Source organism: Megalobrama amblycephala, linkage group LG20, assembly GCF_018812025.1.
Source record: "Megalobrama amblycephala isolate DHTTF-2021 linkage group LG20, ASM1881202v1, whole genome shotgun sequence".
Classification (NCBI taxonomy): domain Eukaryota; kingdom Metazoa; phylum Chordata; class Actinopteri; order Cypriniformes; family Xenocyprididae; genus Megalobrama; species Megalobrama amblycephala.
This window is the reverse complement of record NC_063063.1, coordinates 9,673,089-9,693,479: the sequence shown is the minus strand read 5'-3', so window position 1 is coordinate 9,693,479 and position 20,391 is coordinate 9,673,089. Positions and strand designations below refer to the sequence as shown.

Here is a 20,391-nt window from a genome sequence, read left to right as displayed (position 1 = left end):
AGGAGATGAAGTCTGGCAGCCATGCAGTCGTCATTCATCCTGGGTTGTTTCAGCACATATTTGAAAGGGTTTGGTCTTGTCTTCCAAGAAAGCAGTCTTATTGCCTTTTTCCATGATGGGGCAAGACACCAAAATTGGGTCAGACTCCTTATTGCAAAGACAAATATGTTCAAAAACTGTGAAAAAAAGCGATAAATGGATGATTTAGAGACATGTTTTTGAAATATCTCAATGAATTTCTGTAGGGATTATTTAGGGAATTGTGTTCTGACATTTACATCTACTGCATCAGAGTGATGGGAGCTGCCTGCCTTGCGATTTAAGTTGTAAAACAAATAATGCTAAAAGCTAAGGCTTGGCATAAACAGTCCCCGTCTGTCAATATTCATGGAGACAAAGTCAGAAATGTATAAACAGTCAGTTTGACCTACGCCAGGGTGACTGTGACTTTGGCACCACCAGCTCAATGGAATCTGATTTACGGTTGCTGCGAAACAGGAAGAACCAGTCGAAGATTCCTGCTCTTTCTGGCAGAACACAAGAGTTTTTGAGAGGATGTTTAGGGCTCAGCTGGGATTGATTTGCGCTAGGGTTTTTACGCACGCATGTATTCATATCATGTGCCCTTTGACTCAACAGCCGTTTCAAAACAATTGAATTATTTACAGAAGAACTTTCTCATCTGATATGTTTATGGATGTTTGGATCAGGATAGGATATTGCATAGTTCTGTTTTGCCATTTTTAACCAATTAACAATTGAGGGCATGCTAAAATCTCATTGAGATGCTCAGATCATGCTAAGACAGGGAGAATGTGAATGCTTTTCTCATCATCTTTATGGGTGGGCTGAGAGAATTCCTGTAGTTTTATATGTTTTTAAAATTTTAGGCTATACATAACATCCCCAGGATGTTTTCAGACAGCATACAGTGAAGGTTTAGGGTAAATAGCTTTAAGGACTACATAAAATCAAGCATTTTGTGGCATTTAGTCTGTTAGTGTAACTGGTTCTGCTCTCAGGGGATTTGGGTTAATCCTGTGAGTTTCACAGAACGATAGTTAATAGCCATGACCGGTTTTGATTAGCTAAGAGCATATCTACATATCTAATAATCAACATATTAAATATATTAAATATCTTCAGCTTTGGGTCAGATAATTACTTGCGTTTTTCACAGGAAATTGGGAAAGTGTTTGTTCTTTAACAGAATCCCAATCCATGTGAGTGGTTAGCTCAACAATATGGTATTCCCCCTTAGATTAGCCCTTACTGTATATTATGTTCCAGGTCAATTTGACCCGTAACAAATTTTTGAATTGTTGGAAATATAGGTTAGCCTAGGATGATTTTATTGAAATTGTATGACTAGGCATGCCTGCAAATTTAACTGAAAAATGTAATGGTTAAATGTCCTCTTGTGAAGCACAGTTATAAAAATCAAATGTTCTCATGTTAACCTTTTTGTTAATCTGTGAGAGGTATTAAAGTTAAAGGTTTAGTGATTTTTGGTAAATTGCATTGTTTCCAAATAGGGTCCATTTGAAACATAATATAATGATCGTACCCAGAATTTTAACATAATTCAAGGGTACAAAGAAAACAGTCTTGGATTTAGCAATTCCCAGTAACCCCTTCCTTGAACGATGGAACATCTTGAGGTTGTTGAACACACTGAGTCATAGGCTAAAGTTTCAGCTTTAAGACTCAAGAGACAAACAGAGTCAAAACTTCAGTTCAGATTGGACCTACATCAAGCTTGAGTTGTCTGAAATCAGGCCAGTTGTTTTGCCCTGTGGAAATGGTCCTGTAAAATCTGACTCATCAGTTGGGATAATTCATCTCTGCGGGTCTGGCACGGGTAGTTCATTTTCTCTTCTCAGAGAGCTTTCTAAATTCACATCAATGATCCACTTGTAAAGAGATTAGAGGGATTTAATGAAATAGTCGTCAAATCCGCTTCCACTCTAACAGACGACATAAGCTGATTAAATCGCCCTGTAGAACTATCAACGAACATTATGTTTTGTTAGCTGATTGATGGAAACAGAAACTAGAGGGAAGTATAAGACAACAGTACTTGCTTGCCATACTTTGCCAACCAGCTCAAATGTGTTGATTCCAAAACCTGCCCTGTTTATTTGTGTTCCCTTTGAGCTTCTTCTAAAATAAGGTAAACTGGAGTTGTGTTTGGAATGGAATGCTACAGTACTGCTTACTGCATAATGTACATTAAATATTATATATCGCTATATGCCACATTGCCACTATCTTGAAATAAAAATTAGTATTTGCATTTTTAATCTAATTTGTGTATAAACGCAATGTGCTATCCCCATTGCACTATTGCTCAAAGTGTGCTTTTTTTATCCTGCACATTTAAAAAAAAAAAAAAAAAAAGTATAGTTCAGTCACTTGCAGGAAACAGATGTGCAAAAATTAAAGGTAAATAAATAAGCAATGATAAATTCAATACCCCAGACAGAATTGTAGCTATTATAGGAGATAAGAAAAATAAACATCTTGCATTTTTAGAATGGAAAAATGTTTTAGAACGATTTTTAGAATGAAAAAAATGTTTTTAGAACATTTAATTTTATTGTCTATATTATATAAAATTCTATATAAATATGAAAATGAATAAAATACATTAAATGTAAAAAGTAAATTGGATGCTCTTAACAGAATTGTAGCTATTATTATGGTAGTAAGGAATGAACATTCATTGTTTGTTCAAACAATATATCAGTGTCAAACTATTTAGAGTACTAAGCCTTTATAAAATTTAACATAATGTTTATGTAGAATTTTATATAGGCCTACGACTCTAAATAATTATAAATATTTATAATCTAATTATTAAAATATTATAATTAATAAATAATTATAATTAATTATTTAATTAATAAAATATTATAAATGTAACAAAAATAATGAATAAGCAATAATAAATTGAATAGTCCAAGCAGAATTGTAGGTATTATGGGAGTATTATTATGGGGAAAAACATGGTGGCGTGGAGGCTGACATCAACTGGGGGACGACCGACGAAGGCGGAGCCTATGGATCCCAGGGCGCAGATGGAGAGCCGATCAAACAGAGCGACATCGCTGGCACAGGAGACCTAGGCGATGCCGTGGCGACGAGCATCTGAGGAGAAGCCACAGTGCCCGAGGACTGAGGCAGAGAGTGTCTGGTGGAGCCGAAGGTGGGAGGAGCCAAGGCTGAGCCGAGATAGAGGGAGGTGATCAGAGGCCGGAGGCGGAGCCACAAGATCCACTTGCTTAGTCGCTGATGGAGGTTGCCCGACTTGCGGCTTGACGTCACAGCATGGCATCACAGGAGATGAGTAAGGTGGTGACGGAGGCAGATGGAGACTCAAGGTAGACTATACTCTGCTCTCGAAGGTAGAGTATAGTCTATAGTGCTGTCTAAAAACAGAAGTGAAAAATCTGAACAAACAGACAAATCAGAGTCAAAAAATTTTTTTTGTGCTGTCTAGAAACAGCGATGAGGGTTCCAAAGAAATAACCAAATTACAGTCCATAGTGGTAGATAGATCACATAGATCCAGGACAATGACTTCAGGGTCTTGTCATCCAAAGGGTCCGGTGATGGTAAGATGACAAAGTTTTCAGTAAAAGTAAAAAAAACGCCCTCCTGTGCAATCACAATTACTTTGCTGCAACCGATCGTTTGGGTCGGTTGTTCTGTTACCAGATGAAGATCATGAAGATGAAGGAGAGTTCAAAATGGTTTCAATAAACAAAAGGGTTCTTTAATGAAAACAAACTCAAATAATCCACAAGGATGAACAAAGTAACAGCGTGTCACATGCACACACAAATAACGACTGACAAACACAGAGAGTACAGTAGGTGAGGAACAGTGTTGCCAATTGCTTTCAGCTGAAAGTAGCTAAAACTGGTCGCTAAATGTCACTAGATGGTGTCATACTGGCGAGTCCACTGGGCGAGTCAGGGAATCTAGGGAATCTAAGAATCTGTCCAAGAAGTTGCTAGATTTGTCCCTAGGCTTTTGAAAAAAGTCTCAAAAGGGGCAGGGAAGTAGCTAAATCTAATGACAAAATCGTTAAATTGGCAGTGAGGAACTTAAATACACAGTGATAATGAGGAGATGACGAACAGGTGTGATGATCTAATGAGTGTCCATGATTACTGATGTCTGGTGGGAACACATGTGACTGATGAAAACAAAACTGAAAGCCCATGAAAACGAAACTAAATGTGAATGATTCCAGAGCTGTGACAGGAACATTTTGGAACATTGTTGATTCAAATAATATATTAGTGTAAAACTATGTAGAGTTGTAGGCCTATACAGTCTAACATTCTATATAAATACTGAATTTTAAAAAAATAATGAAAACAATACAATAAATGAAAAATAATAAACAAATAATAACAATAAATACTATATATTTACACAATAATTTACAGTGAGTATATCTAATATAATCCTATATATTCTGTATTGTATATATTCCTATAAATTCTGTCAATGAAACATTCCAAATCTCAGAATTTCACAAGGAGCCCTTGCTAATTATTTACTGTCACTCATCCACTCAAGTTTGTACACCTGATCAGCTTTCACCAGTTTGCACAGTTCAGCACTTCCGTTAGTACAAAATGTCATTGTCCTATGGTTTTTGTGTAATAGTCAGCAAGGGTAAAATATCAGATTTCAGGCAAATGCAGAAATTCAACATCTCTTTTTAGTCCTGACTGTGTAAGAGCAACGAGGAGAAAAAAAGACCAATCAAATGATTTGAAGAATGCATTTTTTCCCCCTGCATTGACCTATTTCGTATTAAAAGTTAAGGATGTATCAGAAGTATGAGCATTGTTACAAGACTTTTGCCAGTTCGTGGCAAGTTGTATTTAAAGAGAAGGGGACAATTCCACTGATTTGTCTTTCTGTCTCTTGTGTTTTGCACTAGTGGAATAAAGTGAAGGTCAAAGGATGAGCACAAATGATGCTTTATGCATGTCTCTGCAATCCCATACAAACAGGTGCAGTGTCAGAGAAACTATGAAGGGATGGTTGGTACATACAGTATATCACATATTGTTTTATACACAAAAGCACATATAATTTGAAGACTAAATTTAGCAAAGCTAGATCTGGTGCAGGACGCAGCCTGTTGGCTTTAAGAGCATGATTGTAGGTTGTCAGATGCAGTCAGAGGTTGTGGGAGTGAGTGAAGGAGTAGAACAGTAGCTTGTTATCTTTAGCTAAGCATTGATTGTGCATCTGCAAATAAGACCGCCTGGAATGCTAACAGGCATTTTCCCATACTCCCTCCACTCCAAAAATAATGGGCTTGTTTTTTTTTTTGTTTTGTTTTTTCTTTCTTTTTTTTATATCTGTCCTCCTGTACCCTCTGTTAGGATTTCAATTAACCCTTAAGACCTTTTTTGTGGGCCCACCCAGATTGACAGCTTGCCCTTCCTGTCAGATCCAGGGAAATACATACACAAATTAAAAAAATAAATAAATAAAATAAAAATTAAAATTTTCTTAATGTTTAACAATTATTTAATAATTATTTAAAATGTGATTTGCTTTGGTATGCATTAGAATTCTGTCCTAATATTAATAAGGATCTGCTAAATCTTCATTCATCTCTTCATTCATCTATTCAGTTACGTCACACAAGTAGTAATGTTATGTTCTTCTTCGCGCCAATATCCCGATTCTATGGAAGCTTGTTTCTGCCACTAAATAAAAAAAATAAATAAAAAAAGTAATTGCGACTTTTTATCTCGTAATTCTGACTTTTTTTCTCACAATTGCAAGATATAAACTCACAAATGTAAGTTATAAAGTCCAATTTTTAGGAAAAATTGCGAATTTATATCACTATTCTGACTATAACTCGCAATTCTGACTTTGTAACTCGCAATAGTGAGTTTATATCTTGCAATTCTGACATAACTTTATATAGTCAGAATAGTCAGAATCTTTATACAGTCTCGCAATTCTGACTTTATAACTCACAATTGTGAGTTTATATCTTGCAATTCTGAAATTATAACTCGCAATTCTGACTTTATAACTCGCAATTCTGACTATAACTCGCAATTGTAAGTTTGTATCTTGCAATTCTGACATAACTTTATATAGTCAGAACTTTATACAGTCTCGCAATTCTGACTTTATAACTCAAAATTGTGAGTTTATAACTCAAAATTGTGAGTTTATATCTTGCAATTCTGACATTTTAACTTTATATACTCAGAATAGTCAGAACTTTATACAGTCTCGCAATTCTGACTTTATAACTCACAATTGTGAGTTTATATCTCGCAATTCTGACTTTATAACTCACAATTGTGACTTTATAACTTGCAATTCTGACTTTATAACTCGCAATTGTAAGTTTATATCTTGTAATTCTGACATAACTTTATATAGTCAGAACTTTATACAGTCTCGCAATTCTGACTTTATAACTCACAACTGTGACTTTATAACTCAAAATTGTGAGTTTATGTCTTGCAATTCTGACATTTTAACTTTATATACTCAGAATAGTCAGAACTTTATACAGTCTCACAATTCTGACTTTATAACTCACAATTGTGAGTTTATATCTTGCAATTCTGACAATATAACTCGCAATTCTGACTTTATAACTCGCAATTGTGAGTTTATATCTCGCAATTCTGACAATATAACTCGCAATTCTGACTTTATAACTCGCAATTGTGAGTTTATATCTCGCAATTCTGACAATATAACTCGCAATTCTGACTTTATAACTCGCAATTGTGAGTTTATATCTCGCAATTCTGACTTTATAACTCGAAAAAATCTGAATTGCAAGATGTAAACTCACAATTGTGAGGAAAATAGTCAGAATTGTGAGATAAAAAGTCGCAATTATACTTCTTTTTTTATTATTCTGTGGCGGAAACAAACTTCCATAGTATTTCAACTAGCAGTGCCCTTTTTATGTTATTACAAAAAATGGCTAAACTGCTATCTATGACAAGAAACGCATCAATGACAAAGATGTAACAACTTGACACTATTGTCTTTTGAAAGAGAACTAACAGATAATTACAATTACAACAATATTATCAACATCTTAAATTCAAAACCCAGCAGAATCTGACTTGTTTACAGACATCAGCCATACAAGGTAAGCTGGGTTGGTTTTTAGTCTGGCCTGCCGTGGCATGGTTATGCAATATTTGCATTTAATATTTGTGAGCAAGGGGTTTTCTGAGCTCTGTTCTTCAGAAAAATCCTCCAGGTCCTGCAAATTCTTCAGTTTTCCAGCATCTTCTGCATATTCTTTCTGGACCATCAGTGAATGTTTGCAGATTTTTTTAATAGTTTTGTTTGAGTCCCTCAGTTGTCCTCAGTGTGAAAAGATGGATTCAAAATCATACAGTCATTGTTGGCAAGGGTTCAAATATGCAGAAGATGCTGGAAGATCAAAGAATTTGCAGGACATAGAGTAAAAATTGATTGTGCATTAGTGATGAACACCTGCTGTTAACAAGCAGAATCACTGAAGAAAAGAGAAACAAGAGTACAAGAGAGAGTACAAGAACTACAACTGACTTCAGTCACAGCCTTATTAATTGCTTAATTATCTCATTAACTTTAACTCTGCTTCAGTGTTACTTTAACACTATTTAGAGAGGGACAATATGTACTCTGAACAGAGTTGATTTAACTCTGGGGATTTTACTGTGACAACACACAACTAAATACGTATTGCGCATGTTACAGAGAACATAACAGCAATTATTATTAATCATACTTACAAAGTTGTAATTCGGAGGAGGAAGTAGCTGGTCCAAATAAACTGGGTACTGACCCACCCTTCAATAACAACCGGCTTGCAAATCCCTCATTGAACGCATTTAGGTTAAAGAAGCAGTCGTCAGTAAAATGACGGGAACACAGCACAAGGTTAGGGCTCTACTTCTGTGGTATCATCGTAAAGATGAACTTTAACCACTGATTCTTCCCGTATTGGCAGTATTTGAGCGGTTTCAAGTTTTCCCTGGTGTCTGCGTGCGCAATAAGTGGGCGGGCAATATGCTAATGTTTCGTTTTGACATCACAACAAAACGGCTTGGGATTCGTTTTTACAAACAACTCGTTTAATTGACTCAGAGTCGACTCTTGAGACATTTGAGAGACAATAACTTTATATACACTGCACTTTCAGATTTAAAACTTTGCAGGATGTTTTCATTCACTATGTTACACACTACATGAAAGGTAATTTTCATAGGGGCACTTTAAGAAGGGTATGTAAACTTTTGAACTGGGTCAATTTTTATAAATTCAGCTATTATTTGTCTTGTGGACTACAGTATATATAAACATCTGTTATGTGAAATATCTTATTCAGGACAGTACTAAATAAAAAATAACATGCAATTTTCAAGATCCTTCTTATTTTGTTAAAATGATTAACATTTTTGCATATTCTGCAAGGGGTATGTAAATTTTTGAGCTCAACTGTTTAAGCAACAGTAATAGTAATGCTTGACTTAGCACACAGATAACATGTGTGCCAAATGTCATTCCAGCTTTTTCTGAAATTCTCCCCTTAATAAGAATACCATCATTTCTATTGTAGCATCTGGAATTATCCTTAGGCTACAAGCCTGACAGCTGTACATACCATAACAAACACACAAGTGCACACACAGACTGTGCACAGAATGATGAGATCTTTTTTTATTTTAAATACAGGCATTCATTCATTTGTATTCTTTTTTTATTATTTCAGATTACAAAAAAAAAAAAAAAAAAACTGAGTTTGTAGTCGGTTCTTTCAGCAGATATGTTTCTGTTCAGGCCCAGCTTGATGACATAAGCAGCCTTTTCGCTTTCTCACTAAACTTTTATCTTCATTTCCTCTCTTCCTGTTGCCAGAAGGGGAATGGTGTTGAAATCTCAAGAGTGAAAGAGGGAGGCTCTAATCTGACTCAGAATGGTATCAGCTATACAGCTGTGGCCACCGCAGGCATTGATTGCACTTTGATTTATTATTTTTTCCAAACAACCGAAAGTCCAAAAGCAGGATTCCACACAACTACACACACACACACAAAAAACGAATGAGCTATAGCTGCAGTTATTTGCTTATTTCTAATGTTCATGAAAAAAAAAACTGTTCACTGACAGAACCAAGGGATAAGATTTTGGCTAGTTTGTTTCAGCAGTAGTCATGTATTATAATATAACAACATAACAGCTGAATAAACAGAGCTGTGAAACTTTATCAAGGCCATGTCTGAAATCTACAAAAATACAGACAATATGTGGAGGTAGAAAGGCATCAAAGCATCTGAATTAAATGTGTATATATACAGCCAATGTATTCTTAGCTGCTTATATGATATACAGTACCACAATCTTTTGCATGTTTTTTGGTGGATAGTGGAAAAATGGTATCTGATGGAATAGTTGAAAGAAGTAAATGGATTCACAAATGTCCATTTTCTACCTACATTTCTGCAAAACTACAAAAATGTACATACACACATACAATTCACTGCAGTTTCCAGCTGAAATTAACATTAGAGGCAGTAAAACACCAATAACCTTTAGTTTTTTCATAAAAATTAGGATAACGAGGACAGATTATTGGTTTATTTCATGTGGTTCCTTGTATAATACTATGTTATGACCTCAAATAGGGTTTATTGTAGGTAGTACAATGTGTTTGTGCGACTCACTGAACGAACGGCCACGATATCGACAACAACCAATGTAATACAACAGTCTGATTCATGTTCAGGAGTGTGTTTCCCATACAATGATGTAACTCGCTGCTTAACCACCATAGTACGATGCATCTCAACTAACTAACTAGTCACAAATGTTTCCTGAAATTGTAGTAACGCGATCGCACCTCTGTCACTTGAACCGGTTGTACAATATAGGACTGCCATTAATGACATCATGTGCAGATATTAAAAACTTCTGTTAATTAATTGATTCATGTCATATTATTAGTTGATTTACAGCAACAACAGAAAGCCGGTATTTTTTTTTTTTTAATTACGCTAACATGCAGTATGTGGCTATATAGAATAGAATGTACTGCATGTTAGCTTGCTTTTTGTGACCAAAAGCACAATCTATTTAAGTCCACGTAATTTAACCAGAAACTAATAACAGCTTGAAAGCTGTTCCAACCACGTAAGTTTGCGATGCTGTTTGATTGAGAATGTCTGATGGAACTATCGTTTCGGGAAATGCCAAATCGTTGAACTATGTTGGTATAGACGGAACTTGAGACCATAGTTGGCTAACAATAGGGAGTAACATGTAGGACACATCCTCATGTAAACATCAGAAAGCTGTGGTCTGCTTTAGTCTAAGCAGCTGAGGTGTGTGGCTTCCTCATGTGGCTCTTTGAGGCCTTTCATTATCTGCAAGATCATCAAATTTAGCACGTAGAGATAAAGGAGCTGTTTAGCCACAATGTCAGGCTTCATGTTTGGGGTAAAACAACTACTGACCAGAAGAACCCCATACCAGCTTTGTATAGTGATGAAAGCATTATGGGTGTGTTTTACTGCCTTAGGGTCAGCTCAGCTGGCCATATCAGAGAGCACTTGAGGAAAATGTGAAAGCATTCCATCAAAAAGCCGAACCATACAAAGACTTTGTTAACCCAAACACACAAGCAAACAATAAAGAATCAAATGAAAGCCTAAATATTAAAGTGCCCCAATTATAGGCTGTACAACTTGTTTCAACCCATGTTTGGATGAAATATGGATATATATATGGCACCATTTTTTTTAGAGTGTATATTTATATATATATATATATATATATATATATATATATATATATATATATATATATATATATATATATATATACACTCTAAAAAAAATGGTGCTGTTTAGTACTAAAAGTGGTTCTTTGGCTCGTAATTATAGGGGAACCACTTTAAGTGCTGTATAGCACCAAATCTTGGTGCTTCAGTGGTTCTTCACCGGTTCTTTGGGATGACTGAGGTGCTATATAGCACCCTTACTGTATACAGAACCTGTTAAGCCCCTGTATGGTTCTTCAGTGGTTCTTTGGGGTGGTTAAGGTGCTATATAGTACCACTGCCGTGCAAAACACCCGTTAAGTCACTTTAAAGGTTCTTCACGAACCACTGTTGGTGCTGTTTAACACCATTTTTGCTGAAGAAATAAAATGCGATATGGCACCTCTTGTGGGTTCTACATAGCAGCATTTGACAAAATTGCCATAGAGCACCTTTAGAGAAATGGTGTTACATAGCACCAAAAGTGGTTCCCCTATGATTACGAGCCAAGAACCACTTTTAGTGATATATAGCACCTATATATATATATATATATATATATATATATATATATATATATATATATATATATATATGTGTGTATGTGTGTGTGTGTGTGTGTTTGTTAATTAACAATTGCAGAAAATCTATAGGCCTTATCATAATTATTCTGTCTATAACTTGAATTCAAGGATTGAATATAGCCCAGGACAATGGTGTCAAAGCCTCATGCTGTATTTTATTTCATATTGCAGATGAAACTCCCAGTGCTGTTGTTGGGCAGATCAGCTGATCTGAGACCAGGCGAGTTTGTGGTTGCTATTGGCAGTCCGTTCTCCCTTCAGAACACAGTGACCACAGGCATCGTCAGCACCACCCAGAGAGGCGGCAAAGAGCTGGGTCTGCGTAACTCTGACATGGACTACATTCAGACAGATGCCATCATCAATGTGAGCTCAAACACTACATTTTATCATACATTACATAAACGGTCTTTGTTGGCTAAGTGGGTCAATGACATGAAACATTTTAATTAGACAATGACTTAAATACTGCTGCATGCTGACAGGCATGTCTGTGTATCTGTTGGCAGTAGCAAATCTACTTGCTTTGCAGCAACAGCATGCGAATCATATCTAGTCCACCAAATTCAAATACATTAACATTTACATATTCATTAGCATGCCAAAACTACTTTGTGAGTTGTCATGATTGAAATATCTATTAGCTCAGTCATGTAACTCTTGATGGCGCAGATAGGTCTTTAAATGAAATCTGCAAGCAATCACTCCATTTGCAACATGGCACAAGCTGATTGGCCTCTGCTTATTCTGCAGCCAATGAGTTTGCTTGCTCAACATTTCAATAGTCTGGTTCAGTGTTCACTGTAAACTAGTCCTGTAGTGTCCTATCAGAGTTCTGAAACCTCTGAAACCCTCCACCTCCCCCAGCTCCACCTGCCTAGATCTGCTATGAGATTTATGTATGTTGTGACAGAACGGCTGCCTCCCCCTTATCAGCGCCACCCCATCCCGTAAGTCGCCGCCCTTCACCAGGTTCCTGACAGGAGTAGGTGTAAGCAGGACTGGTGGCGCATGATGAGGCACACCTGATTCGAATGAAGCCTCACCACCACTGTTAAATGCAGAGCACACCTCTCCTCGGTCTCTTACCTCGTGCATGCACACCAGTGTCCTCCTTCGTCCAAGAAAGGGAGCATGGCAGAGATTCCCTCACCGGTATATGGACTGAGTCACCATACCCACGGTCCGCCAGACCCTGCCCCCTTACCTGGACCCATCCAGAACACTGCCCCTCTTTTACAATTCCCCAGGATGACAAGGACACCAGATCCCCTGTTTAATTGGACACTTTATTCCCTTTTTGGACATTTTTTATGATTTATTTATAGTAATACACAGTGTGGCAGTAAGTACATACTTGCTCTGCAGCAGGAGCACCAGCAATAATCATCAGCAACATAGCAGGATCTAGTCCACCAAGACCAAATACATTAACATTGCCATATTCATTAAGATGCCAAAACTACTTCTAGATTTGTCATGATTTAAATATATAAACATGACCCAACAGTGGCAAAGAGCTCTTTACTATATAGAGTAAAAAATAATCATACACTTTTCTTAAACCCAAACTCTTTCTGTGTTTCAGTATGGTAATTCAGGAGGGCCCCTGGTGAACCTGGTAAGATTTTTACTTTGTTATTATGTCCTCCTCATATGTAAATAATGAATCAAGCTTGAGTCTTACGTGATAGCGAATTAACAGGAATGGGCAGAATGCAGCCAGGACCAAGTTTACACAGTCGATGATGTTTATAGCATGTCTTTATGAGCCTGGAAACATATGTTGTTGGCAGAAAGTCAGCCGTGACCATAAACACATGCGTGCATTCATAAGTGATCAATGTCGGAAGCATCACATTGTGACAGGAAGACATCTGTGCATGCAGATATGCGGTATGTTTGTGTGAGTTCACATTTACATTTGTGTCACTCTTGTGTCTGTTGCTGTAGGATGGTGAAGTGATAGGAATCAACACGCTGAAGGTGACAGCAGGAATATCCTTCGCCATTCCTTCTGACAAGATCCGACAGTTCTTGGCTGAGTCTCATGATAGACAGGCTAAAGGTCAGGAGCAAAATAATAGACTAAAATGTGCTAATTCAAAAACATATTCTCTATTTAACCAACTCCTAAATGTGATTCAGATTCATAGTATTAATCAATAAATATTTGTTTTCAGGAAAAACAGCCACAAAAAAGAAGTATATCGGTGTGAGAATGATGACATTAACCCCAATGTGAGTCACAAATGCAGTGCATGTGCTTTCTGAATACTGTTGTGTGTTTCTAGAGGAACATTTAAATGAAATAAATCAGCCATCTAAATGAATCATTTCAAATTGTATTTTGTATTATCCATTATACATACACATAAGCAAAAGCTGGATACCAGCAAACATGACATTTATGAATCTTTTACATTGACCTATGAATCTGTTACTCATAGACTTGCTAAGGAGCTGAAGGAGAGACAGAATGATTTCCCAGATGTCACCTCTGGAGCGTACGTCATTGAAGTTATCCCAAAAACACCAGCTGAAGTGTAAGTAGCCCATCGTACTAGTTAGCCACATGAAAGAATGAAGTCAGGTGATTGGAGGGATTTGATCAATTTTACAATTAGTAAAAAAAAAGTTAATTAATGTGGACAATCAAACCTATGAAAGCTTATTTGAATTAAAAAAGGTAATTGCAATGTTTTATTATGGAATCCCAAGTCTGCCAAAATTAAAAAAAAAAAAAAAAAAAAAAAACCTAAATAAATATACAAAGAAATGTAAAAAAGTATAAATAAATAAATAAATAAATAAATAAATAAACATAGAAAAGCAAAAAAAATATATATTATTTATACATTATATTTCCTATATATGTATATATATGTATTGGTTACACTTTATTTTACAGTGCCGTAGTTACATTGTAATTACTCAAATAAGTACTGAGTATTATTAATTAACTACATGTACTTACTATAGAGTTACACTTAGGGCCAGGGTTAGGTTTAGGGTTAGTTACTAGGGTTAGTTACTTGTAATTATGCATAATTTACTGTTATTACTATAGCAAGTACATGTAGTAACGTGTAACTACGGCACTAAAATAAAGTGTTACCTTTTTTTTCTACATTTGTTATTTTTTCTTTTATTTATTTATACATTGATTCATTTAGATTTTTATTTATTTCCACATTTATTTATTTATTCATTTATTTCCATATCTGTTTATTTATTTATTTTTAATTTTGGCAGACTTGGGATTCCATATTTTATCACATAATTCTGACTTCTGTTTTTCTCATAATTGTGAAAAATTCTGAAAGATTCTGAAAAATGTCAAAATTGTGAGATATACTTGCAATTTTTTTACTTTTTTTTTTCTCCAAATTGCACGTTTATATTTCTATTCTGAGGAAAAAATGTCAGAAGTGTGAGATATAAACTCGCAAATGTGAGGGGGACAAAGAATTGCTTGTTTTTATCTGACAATTCTGAGAAAAACTGTCAAAATTGTGAGATAAAACTCGGAACTGCAAGAAAAAGTCCAGAGATAAACTCTCAATTCTGACTTTTTTCACAGAATTGTACATTTATATCCCGCAATTTTGACTTTTTTTTTTTTCTCGTAATTGTTATTCCGTGGCGGAAACGAGCTTCCATACAAATCAGATCACAATAAAAGATTTTGGCCATTTTATGATGTCCAATAGTTTCATATTTAAATACATATTACTGAGTTATAGTTATATAAGCCCAATATTAGTTTTGGGCTTTCTAAAACATGTGCAAAATGTGTACCCAATGTCATAATCATGCTGCGGCAGCAGTCTTTTCTCTTTTTTTTATTTGCCTTAGACAAAGTTTTTTGTAACTAAAATTAACTTTTGGAATTTCATTGTGTGTGGGTGAACATTCACTCACAAGTAGCCATATGATTCCACACAAATTTAGCATAAATGAGATGATGTGAACAGTGCATAAGTGGCCACTTCCTGTCATTGTGGGTAGCCCGTTTAGAGCAAAATGAGTTGAATGCTGCAGTATTTGGGATTTTTCTATAAATGCACAGAGTTACAATTTGTGGCTAGAGAATTTACAGAAGATTACCATGAATTAGAGCATGATCAGTTAAATGTATATCAAATTTCAACAAGATCCATTACAAACAGTGTGTAAATGCCATTCTCATGAAATGGTACATTTTGGGATTAAAGAGAAGAACTAAGAAAAAACTAAAAAATACCATTAAATTTGAGGTTACTGCAGAACTTTCAAGAAATCATATTTTCACAACAAGTACCAGGGCAATTATCACCATACAAATTCGCATACCCTTCAAAATTCAGATTAATATTCAATGTATACTGTATATAATTTGAATAGATAGCTGAGTAAATCCAGGTAGAATTATTGGTAATTAAAAAATTATTCTACAGGTGCTGGTCATATAATTAGAATATCGTGAAAAAGTTCATTTTTTTATTGTAAATTATTTTAAAAAATGAAACTTTCATATATTCTAGATTCCCTACATGTAAAGTAAAACATTTTAAGTTTTTTTTTTTTTTTTTTTTTTAATTTTGATGATTAGAGCGTACAGCTCATGAAAGTCCAAAATCCAGTATCTCAAAATATTAGAATATTTACATTTGAGTTTCATTAAATGACCATCCCTACAGTATAAATTTCGGGTATCTCTTGTTCTTTGAAACCACACTGATGGGGAAGACTGCTGACTTGGCAATGGTCCAGGAGACAATCATTGACACCCTCCACAAAGAGAGTAAGTCACAGAAGGTGAATGTGGTGGCTGTTTACAGAGTGATGTATCAAAGCATATTAAATGCAAAGTTGACTAGAAGGAAGAAATTGGGTAGGCAAAGGTGCACAAGCAACAGGGATGACCGCAAGCTTGAGAATACTGTCAAGTAAAGCCGATTCAAACACTTGGGAGAGCTTCACAATGAGTAGAGTAAAGCCGGAGTCAGCGCATCAAGAGTCACCACACTCAAACATCTTCAGGAAAAGGACTACCAAGCCACTTCTGAAACAGAAACAACGTCAGAAGCATCTTACCTGGGCTAAGGAGAAAAAGAACTGGACAGTGAACAGTGGTCGAAAGTCCTCTTTTCAGATAAAAGTAAATTTTGCATTTCATGTTGAAATCATGGTCCCAGAGTCTGAAGGAAGACTGGAGAGGCACAGAATCCAAGCTGCTTGAAGTCTAGTGGGAAGTTTCTGAAGTTAGTAATGATTTGGGGGGCCGTGACGTCTGCTGGTGTTGGTCCATTGTGTTTTATCAAGTGCGAAGTCAATGCAGCCATCTTCCAGGAGATTTTGGAGCACTTTATGCTTCCATCTGCTGACAAGCTTTATGGAGATGCTGATTTCCTTTTCCAGCAGGATTTTAGCACCTGCCCACAGTGCAAAAAAACCACTTCCAAGTGGTTTGCTGACCATGATATTACTGTGCTTTATTGGCCAGCCAACATGCCTGACCCCTGAATCTATGGGATATTTTCAAGAGAAAGTTGAGAAACAGTCGATCCAACAATATACAGATGATCTGAAGGCTCAATAGTGCCTCAGCAGTGCCAACAGGCTGATCACTTCCATGCCACACTTCACTGATGCTGTAATTTGTGCTAGAGCAAGTCATTTGCTGTAATACGTGCTGCCGACCAAGTATTGAGTGTACAAATGAACATACCTTAAAGAACTTGAACTTTTCTGTTTTGAAAATCCATTTTTTTGATTGATCTTAGGAAATATTCTAATATTTGGAGATACTGGATTTTGGACTTTCATGAGCTGTACGCTCTAATCATCAAAATTAAAAAAAAAAAAAAAAAAAAACTTTTGAAATGTTTTACTTTACATGTAGGGAATCTAGAATATATGAAAGTTTCATTTTTAAAAATAATTTACAATAAAAAAATGAACTTTTTCACGATATTCAAATTAAATGACCAGCACTTCTTTTAAACAGTGTAACAAAACCTAATACTGTTTTGTAATGGGAATCCAATAATGTGAAGCCAATAAAAGCACAGTTAGAACAATTAGGATAGTTTCAACTCAAAATTAGGTCAATTTTAACCTCTTCTTGTTTGTTTTCTAGTGGCGGTCTGAAGGAGAGCGATGTCATAATCAGCATTAACGGGCAGAGGATCACGTCAGCCAGTGACGTCAGCACGGCCATCAAGAGAGACGCGAGTCTGAGAGCGGTGGTACGACGCGGCAATGAAGACGTCATCCTCACAATCATTCCAGAGGAGATTGACCCTTGACCTCCCTCATGCTCGCCCATGAGCTGGTTCTCAGACTTTTACTGAGTGTGTGTCTGGAGCCACACTCTTTCTAGAAATCATAGTGAACACTTTCAAACCCAACCCATCATCCAATCTTGTTCTCAGCTTAGACCAAGAAATGTCTTTTCTCACTTTTTCCCATATATGAAGTCATTCTCTGTTTATTCATCAATATACCATGATAGAATGAGCCTTTTGTAAATAGATTTGAGAATTTAGTGCTGGGTAGTTCACTGACAATCTGAAATGTATATAATTTCTCTGTTCCAAAACCTAGTAAGCTGCCAGATTTTGTGCTGAGCAGGATGATTCCATTCAAGATGGCGGATGAATCAAGTAAAAGTCAATTATAAATAATCTTGTTTTATTCATTACTGAAAAGTATCTGCTAAAATAATTCAGTGTAATTAAAAAGAACTGTTTTACACAATATTTGCTTGTGGAATGTATTTTTATGCTTACCCTAATGGCACACGTACATTATGGCGACGTCTTTTTTATGTGTGCATTTTCATCTGGTTTAATCTGCAATACGTATCTAAAACGCTTCCTGTCAGATGTTAAAGGGATAGCTCACGCAAAAATGAAAGAAAACGTCTTTAAAGTCATCATGAAATGGAAGTTGTGACTATTTTCTTCCATATTGTGACGTATATCCAAGTCAAATGGCTTCTCGAACAAGAAAAATGTAGGTTGTGTGTTGTTTCGTCCTTTGAGAATCGATAGCTTAGCAATATGATAACATTTGAAATCAGTTGAGCTTCCCATTTGTATTGCGTGCAGAGTTGCTGCCTATGTGTTCTGATTCGGTCATGTATGAGGTTACATGGCAGTTATAATACTACCTTAGAAGGCAGCTGCCTACAGTATATAGTAAGTTATGCCTATATAGAAGAGGCAGCTCACTAGGTTTTGGGACAGACATTGTATTTCGTCCTTATGTATACATCAGCAAGGCATCATGAAATTTTGTTGTCTGTATTCAGCTTTCTTTATTTTTATATTTACACTAAAATCTCAGACTTGACAATATTTGAAAAAGAATTGTGGGCCGTTAAAGGATGACTATTATCTTTGAATACCTTCTCTTCTGTAAATGTTTATGTGTCTGTGTTTGTCAGACGGCAATTTCAGAAACAAAATTAAAGAAGGTTAATGTTTTTAAACCGTTTTAGTATCACAGTGTTTCACTTCACAGTCGTCAACAACTAAATGCATTTTTAAAGGGGGGGTGTAATGCTATTTCATGCATTCTGACTTATTTACATTGTTAAAGAGTTGCATTCTCATGCTAAACACTGCTTCAGATGTCTGTGTTTTGTTGGCAATCGACACACAAGTGCATAAAATGTAAACAACACAATCGTTTTTGTTCCCTTTGTATTTATAATGATGTCGCAGCTAGCATGCAATCTCTACACAAAAGCTGCGCGCGCTCGTGACTCTTTAGCTCCGCCCACGGCACTGACGGCAGGCATGCCTCCAGGAGCTCTGCTTTTTTTCAGAAAGACTCGGTTTAGGGTATCTATCTTTTATCAGACCTGCAAACACACAAGATGTGAAAAAGGAGACAAACTAAATAATTGTAGGGGGATCTGGAGGCATCATCCCTCCCAAGAAAATTTTTGTGATTTTAACATGTAAACGAAGCATTTTGGTGCACTCTAACGAGAAAATAAATGGAAAAAACAACATTTGCTTCAAGTAAAAAAATAAATACATTTAAAAAAATTATTCGACACTATAGGGCTGGGCATTGACACAAATTTCACGATTTTGCAATTGCAATTTAGTTTTAATTTGATTACCTTCAATTCAATATTGATTAATTTGGGGCCTATAAGGTAAAGTACATGGCAAATTTCCTCAAAAAAAAAAAAAAAAAAAAAATTCTCTCAACTAATGCTGTAAACTATACAGGGAACCATAGCTGGTACATCATTATAATATTAAAGGTTAAAAATTAATCAATTTGTATGCTACTTGCATATAAATAAGGCTACCCATAAAGAAGTAGTTATACTAACACTATAATACATTTTTTATGACATAATTATGTTTCTACTCGTTTTTTAGGCTATATAAACATTTAAAAGCAGTCATAAAACAGATTTATTCAAACATGCATTCAATATTGAAGCATGTTAAGTACAAATACAAGGGATGTTCCTTTCCAAGTTCATTTTTGAAGCTAACTAACGAGTTTTTGGACACTGAACGGATTTTCTGAGGTAAACGGGATGGTAAATGTGCCATTTTTTACAATCTGTTTTATTGACATCTTTCCGCGGTTGAAACACTCATTGAGTGACTACATGAGACATGATACGGATTTCGTTAAGTTGTACTGTATCTTTCAACATACCTTGAGAGGTTGTCGTAACTAGTAAAGTGGAACAGATGATCGGTTTGTGTGCTTTGCTTAAACTGAGTCACTGTCACGCGCCACAGAACGTCAGGAAAGATCACGAGTTTCGCTGAAAAGTGACTAGTTTTCAGGTATGTTTTATAAATATGATAAAACTAAAGACTTTTCGGAGATATGAAGGATGTATTGTTACTCTAGATGTACTCAAGATTAACATGAGATTGGCAGAAACTGTGTGTGATCCACCTCATTCCCCCACCCCCCTCTTTAAGGTCGATGTGGAGTGATTCAATT

The 20,391-nt window shown here is 35.8% G+C and overlaps 1 protein-coding gene across 1 annotated transcript in view; it reads left to right on the top strand.

Annotated features, from left to right (window-relative positions):
* htra1b (HtrA serine peptidase 1b) overlaps nucleotides 1–18,895 on the top strand; it is a 50,911-nt gene extending 32,016 nt beyond the window's left edge. The window contains exons 4-9 of the mRNA XM_048170622.1: nucleotides 11,587–11,781; nucleotides 13,004–13,036; nucleotides 13,369–13,483; nucleotides 13,599–13,656; nucleotides 13,866–13,961; nucleotides 17,540–18,895. Of these exons, the coding sequence (XP_048026579.1) occupies nucleotides 11,587–11,781; nucleotides 13,004–13,036; nucleotides 13,369–13,483; nucleotides 13,599–13,656; nucleotides 13,866–13,961; nucleotides 17,540–17,708 (666 nt within the window). The 3' untranslated portion in view covers nucleotides 17,709–18,895. The remainder of the gene's footprint in view (nucleotides 1–11,586; nucleotides 11,782–13,003; nucleotides 13,037–13,368; nucleotides 13,484–13,598; nucleotides 13,657–13,865; nucleotides 13,962–17,539) is intronic.
* The last annotated feature ends 1,496 nt before the right edge of the window (nucleotides 18,896–20,391 follow it).